The sequence below is a fragment of the Trichechus manatus genome, unplaced genomic scaffold (assembly GCF_000243295.1).
Source record: "Trichechus manatus latirostris isolate Lorelei unplaced genomic scaffold, TriManLat1.0 scaffold00141, whole genome shotgun sequence".
Taxonomy (NCBI): Eukaryota; Metazoa; Chordata; class Mammalia; order Sirenia; family Trichechidae; genus Trichechus; species Trichechus manatus.
Window position 1 is genome coordinate 4081569 of NW_004444077.1, and position 7097 is coordinate 4088665.

Sequence of the window (7097 nt, forward strand, 5' to 3'; positions counted from 1 at the left end):
TATGTATATGAACAGGATCTTTAACGATGGAAATCTGAAAACATTGTTTCCTCCTTCCACCACTCCTATTAGTTACTAGCCATTGCACTTAAATTAGACCTGATTTCCCTAACTGTTGGCTAATGATTAACATTTTTTTCCTGTGAAAAAAACTCAGAAGGGTTTTTTACCATCTATTTCACTAGGATGTATTTTTTCAGCTTCTGAAACTTGAGGATTCTCAGTTTCATTTAAATCTTCTTGTTCCATCGAAAGGTCCAGCTCCTCATCTTGGGTCTGATCAGTGGGCAAAGGCTCTGGTTCAAGGTGCAAAATCAGGTTTCCTTTCACCTCTCAATAAAAAAAAAGAGAGACATGTTTCTATTCAAAAATGACTAAAAATAATTTTCTCATAAGATTTAAAGGCCATCATAGATTCTAAGCCTCTTTCAGACTGAGAACTCATTTAAAAATAAAAACTGCCGCAACATACAAGTATATTTTCCCACCAAAATGTTTAAAAGTACTGTTGAAAGTCTACTGAAAATATCTTACTCTTGTCTGCATTGTACATGTCTTCAAAGGCAAATTCTAGCTCTCTCTGCCAGTCTTCTTTCATTTCACTGCGTTTGTATGGCAGCTCAACTAGTTGCGGTGGCATTCGTGCTACGTTCTGTCTCCTACGTGCCAGATCCTCTTGTTGTAGCTGTTTGAGTTCTTTCATTAGTTTCTCTCGATTCTTCAAGAATAAAGAGAATTAATGACAGCTGAGTCACAAACTTTGCCTATTAACACTAATAATGAAGGAAAAGCGGAGAAAATAATGAGGAACAGGGCCTGAGGTCCCCTGCCCTCCACTATTTGTTCTGCCACAAAAAGACATTAATTTATTCATTCAACAAATATTTACTGAATGTTAGATACCCTGCTAGCTGCTAGGCACACAATCTCTGTTCATTATAGCTAGGGCACGAAGGGCAAGGGTGGGTAAGGAAGGAAGTTGGAGAGGTAAAAAGAAGCCAAATACTATTTATAACAGACACTAGCAGGAAATAAGGTTCTAGGCAACAACACGATCTGCAGCAAAAAGGTTAAGTCAGGGGAAAGTAAATTCTCTAATAGTAGCAAGATTACATGGTTTCGACAACAGTTCTCATGTAAGAATTTATTTCTACAATAAGGAGGGAAGAGCATGTATAATAAAGTGTTCATCAAATGATAACATATACACACTACTTATTCTCTTGTAAACTTTTAAATATTTTGTCATTTGGGGATGAATTTTATTGCCATGCCCTTAAAATGAATCAAATTATGAACTAATTTATTCCACTTATATTAAGATTCAAATCATCTCATTACATTAACTTCAAAGTTATTTGAATATGCTATTTTTAGCTCATTGAAATTTTGACATATTATTCTACTTGAATTATTTACACTAACACTAACCACCACTGCCAACATTTACTCTGAGCTAATGAAATTCCAGGCACAATTCTAGACTGCTCTGTTAAACTCATATAATCCTTGCAAAACAGATGATAAAACAGACCTCAGATGGTTAAATGACTTGCCTGAGTTCAAACAGCCAAGTGGTGAAGAAGGGAGGCAACCCAGGATGACTTAGGAGCCCACTTTCTTAACCAACTAAATGTTCCTGCTTTTACAGAGAAACGTGTTCAATTTAAGATTGCTTTTCATGCATTTGTTCCTATAGGCTTAAACCTTAGATAAGGAGAATTACTGATAACAATTCATACATTCAATTATTTTAGTCGTTAATTCACCGTCAGCTTATAAAAGCTAAAAATTTGAAGAGAGGTCATGATTTAGTTCAAACTACACAAATGAACTTCCATAAGATAGGTACTTAATTCCTACCAAATTACTTAAAAACTCATTCTTAAGATGAGGTTTTAAAACACCCAAATACTATTAGTCAAATTCAGAAAATAAAATCAAGACTTCTAACAAAATGAATCATTTTTTTATGCTTAAGTTTTAACAATAAGAACTCCCTGAACAATCAGCATGACAGAAATGAAGCTGTATTTATAACAAGAAAGCTAGTTTTCATTATATTTTGTAGGCCTGTGACAAAGTTACTTTTTCAAAGTTTGATACAAGCAAGGGTGATGACTTTACCTTTGAATCAATACTCTACAAAGCCAACAAGTGTTTTGCTCATTAAGTATTTATTGAATTGAGCCTTCAAATATAAGAAGCACAAATGCAATTCAAATAATTAAATTAGGAAACTGATCCAAACATATTAATTTCTTCTCCGGCTATTTTTGGACCTATTAAAATATTAGATTTTTAATAAATTTACCATTAGCAAGTTGTTTAGAGTACAGTGATATGCTGCAAGTTAGAATAGCTTTACCCAACCTGAAATGTGGAAGAGGAGGGCAAAGAAAACTGAGAAACTTGAAATCATATGAATCAGAAGACCATATTTTAATACCTTCACACTTCTTCACTTTGAGTCCACTCACTGATCAGTTATGCATCGCTACCACAAAGTCTATCAGTAGTGGTCACAGCTAGAATATAATTCTTACTTGAGCCAAATGGATCTTTTTCATTGCGTGAAAACCCCGTACGTGTGCCTTTTCAAACTGTTCCAGTCTCTCTTGTGCTACTTGTTTTTGTAGTTCTTCCAAACGTTTAGCTTCTTCTTCAGCAGCCAAATGAGGATCTGGCTAGCAGTCAATCAATAACATTTTAGACAATTCAAAAAAGAAAGTGTACTGACCCAAAGTCATATCTAAAAAACAAAACAACTTTAAAATCATGTTTTTCTACTTATTATATAAAATTAAATGGTAAGAATTAGATTTTTAAACACTGAGATAAATCAACAGTATGTATCTATGAAAAGGATCAAATTGTTAGTCATACTATAAAAAACTTAGATTGCTAATTTCAAACCAGGTTAGGCTATACTCACCTAAACACATCCCTCCATTTTTTTTATTAAGTAAAAAAATTCCATTAAAATGAAAATGTTAAAAGGTAAAGACCCACAAATCTAGCAGTTAAGAAACCACAAAAATCAAACTTCACATAAATAATTTAGGGAAGTACTGACGTTTGGCTTTGGTTTGCAGACAAAATCTGGGGCTTGGCTTCAGCCTCAGGAAGGCCAAATCACCAAAATATTTACTTTAATATCATTTCTGACTTTCTAGAACTTGTGTGTAAACAATGATTATGCCATTGCATAGTCAGCCATCATATCTCATTAGCATAACAACCCATATGAAACTCACTGCCCTTGAGTCGATTCTGACTCATAACGACCCTATAGGACAGAGTAGAACTGCCCCGTGAAGTTTCCAAGGAGCAGCCTGTGGATTTGAACTGCCGACCTTTTGGTTAGCAGCCAAGCTATTAACCACTGCACCAGGAGGCTACTGTGCAACAACCGTAATACAAAAAAGGGCAGGTAACCTGGATCTACTATTATTATCTAAACATTCACTTTCAAAAATAGGTAAACATTCTAAATGTAACTTGGAGTGAAAATCTCCTTATGTACTTTATATACTGAAATTCTATCAATCAGTTGAAACACCATTAATGATGCCTGTGAAAGCTATTAACTTTAGATGAAAAATTATTTTCATGTAAATAATGAGGTAAATAGGTAAAGAGATTGACAGTTAATATATTAAGAAAGAGTACACTGGCTATACTAACTAGAGAGTAGACAAGAATTATCTTAGGTGAAGGGAAGGACAGCATACAATACAGGGGAAGTCAGCACAACTGGACTAAACCAAAAGCTAAGAAGTTTCCTGAATACAACCAAACACTTCGAGGGACCGAGTAGCAAGGGTGGGGGTCTGGGGACCATGGTTTCGGGGGACATCTAGGTCAATTGGCCTAATAAAGTTTATTAGGAAAATGTTCTGCATCCCACTTTGGTGAGTGGCATCTGGAGTCTTAACAGCTACCGAGCAGCCATCTAAGATGCATCAATTGGTCCCAACCCATCTGGAGCAAAGAAGAATTAAGAACACCAAAGACACAAAGAAAATATTAGCCCAAGAGACAAAAAGGGCCACATAAACCAGAGACTCCACCAGCCTGAGACCAGAAGAACTAGATGGTGCACAGCTACCACCAATGACCACCCTACAGGGAACACAACAGAGAGTCCCTGAGGGAGCAAGAGAAAAGCAGGGTGCAGAACTCAAATTCTAGTAAAAAGACCAGACTTAATGGTCTGACTGAGACTGAAGGAACCCCAGAAGACATGGCCCCGGACACTCTGTTAACCCAGAACTAAAACCATTTCCAAAGCCAACTCTTCAGACAAAGATTAGACTGGACTATAGGACATAAAATGATACTCATGAAGAGTGTGCTTCTTAGGTCAAGTAGATACATAAGACTAAATGGGCAGCTCCTGTCTAGAGTCGAGATGAGAAGGCAGAAAGGGGGAGTGTGCTGTCACATTATAGGGATAGCAACTATGGTCACATAACAATGTATGTATAAATTTCTGTATGAGAAACTAACTTGAGCTGTAAACTTTCACCTAAAGCAAAATTAAAAAAAAAAAAAGTACACAGGCTAAAAAAGTTTATAAAAAAAATATATCCCTTTTGAGTCAATAAACATCTGTGCAAATCTAAATAATACCAGGCAGAATAACAAAGGTTATATTAAATCAAAATTACAATCTTTGTAGAATTATTTGGTATATTAACATGCATAACATTAAATAAAATAACCTTTAAGAATATTTCAATCCATTTAGGTCATGAGGTTTTCAAGAAAAAATCCTTTAGGAATTCCTCACATATTTTGAGGGTGAATTAAAAACAGGATGTCAAATAACATATAACACGTATGATAAATATCTTCAGTCCAGACATAATAAAGGATATGAAGAAAATTAAGTTATAAAAAGTAACATATCCAAAACAAATTTCATTCTTAATGACCAAACTTCAAAACAAAATTTTATAATAATGCTTTAAGGGAAAAAAATCACTTACAGATTTGTGTCAATACAATTAAAATTTTAAACAAAAATCTGGTTGAAATTTTTATAGATTTCATTTTCAATACTTGAAGATAAAAAAACACATGAACTTTGCATAAACTGTGAAGCCCAGGCAAAAAAATTCTTTTTTAGAAAACATGTTTCTGAAAAACTTTTCCATGAATTATAATCTGCGCACAAAATGGCAAGTGATACTATTAAATATGCTACTTCTGCATCTTGTACATCTGGCATTTGGACAGAAGTCTTTTTAAGTTTGATAGCATAGTAAAGTGATGACAAATTTTACTGTTTTGGCTTTACGCATCTACACACATTTCTGGGTCTCACAGCAAACAATACAGTGGGCCTGATTGAAGAAACATTTCTAGAATGAAAAACTCATTTTAAAAAAAGTGGTATACCACTATCATTGACAAAGGAACAAACATAATGAAGCCCATGAGTAATTCAGGAATATCAAGCACACGACGTTTTGTTTAATCGTGTGTAGAAAGTAAAGGTAGCAAAACATAACTTAGAGGATTACTGGCTCTAAATAGGAATATAGCAGGTCATTTTCTTCAGCCAAAGACTTAATGAGGATGTTCAAACAAGACATAACAGCAGCTTTTACATGTTAAAAAGGCCGACTAAACAAATGAAAGTAGTTCATTCGCAGAAAGCTGCTAAGAAATAAATAACCAAACATATATTCCAAGAATGCAAGTATTTCTTACATGGTATATCTATAAAGATCCTATCATTCTAATCAAGGGAAGATGTTTAATTATTGTGCTTATGATATAAGATGAGATACACATGAAAATTCAGAGATAATTTTGTTCTCTAGAAAGCCAAGCACATTGCTCCCTTGTCAAATTTCTAAAACCAAGGTCTAAGGACAGATTTTTCCTAAGTGCTGGTATGAAGCAGCAAATAAAAAGAAAATATTATACATAATAATTCTACGTAAGTGAAGACAATAATCATAAGCCTGTTTCTGAAAATATTTAGAAAGCATGTTCTTCAATCAATATACAAAGCTTTAGTTTGTGGAACTGCTTTTGTAAAACTGCATTACAGCTACTGAGCTAAATCTTCAAGTCCAGATGTTGAAGATGAGATAGGTCTTTTACTTACGATCAAAAAGGAAAGCTAACAGCAATGCAACAACATCAGCAGTAACCTATACCAGTGGAGCTAGCCAAAAAGTCTTTCTTCACCAATCTTAGTTAAAAGGGAATATCTATTTAATATTGCAAAAAATGCTATATAGTAACCACAAGAGGAATTTAGCAACTGACTAAAGCTACTGTTTCTATAATAATATTAAAATTGTAATAATAATTTAAGGTTTAAATAAAAATCTCAGATTTATTCTTGTATCCTAGAAATTTATTCTATGATGGTGATGTTCATCTTAGATCTTGACAGAATACTGATATTAACATTTGCTATTTAGCAGTCAACCAAATTATGCAATTGGTGCATTTTAAACACCATATGAATGCTATATTGAGGAAGTTTATTTTCCTAGTAGCCAAATGTGTCCACAAACATGGAGTAGGGGAGGACATTGTTACAAAAAAAAAAAGAAAAAGCAATTGTAACAACAAAGAGATACATCTCTCACTCTTAAAGACTGTCAATATTTTTTTAAACCATAATATTCTACGCTGGCAAGGGGGTAAGACGGTCATTCTCATGTTACTGATGTTTTTTAGAAGTCAATTTAGTGATCTGTATCAAGATCCTTAGAATATTTACACAGTTGGAAACCAATAATTTCTCTTCCAGCACTCTATTCTAAACAGAGATGTTGCTGTTAGGTGCCGTCAAATTGATAAAATGCACAAGATTATCATGTTAACATTATTTACAGAAGGAAAAAATGGAATAGGAGAATGGTTAAATAAATTCTATGATGAAATATTAAGCAGTTATTAAAAATTATGTTTATAAAGAACATGTAAGAAATAAGAAACTGATCCAAAAATTATGAAATGAAAAAGTAATTTTTCAAAACAGTATAATCCCAGTTTTTTGGAAAGTGTGTATACATGTTTACACATAAATAAAGACTATAAGGAATGCATTAAAATATTAACCATTA

At 33.6% G+C, this 7097-nt stretch overlaps 1 protein-coding gene across 8 annotated transcripts in view; it reads right to left on the minus strand.

Moving 5' to 3' along the window:
* Window positions 1-3785, minus strand: part of CEP295 (centrosomal protein 295) — a 33471-nt gene extending 29686 nt beyond the window's left edge. For 6 of the 8 annotated variants that reach the window (XR_002825500.1, XM_023739839.1, XM_023739840.1 and 3 more), the window contains exons 1-3: window positions 2547-3785; window positions 535-718; window positions 171-332 (exon numbers count right to left, since the gene is read on the minus strand). Coding sequence is in view for 7 of the 8 variants with exons in the window: in XM_023739839.1 (XP_023595607.1) it covers window positions 171-332; window positions 535-718; window positions 2547-2570 (370 nt within the window). In the remaining variant the exon portion in view is untranslated. The remainder of the gene's footprint in view (window positions 1-170; window positions 333-534; window positions 719-2546) is intronic. The other 2 variants (XM_023739838.1, XM_023739842.1) reach the window with 1 other exon arrangement.
* Window positions 3786-7097: the final 3312 nt, after the last annotated feature.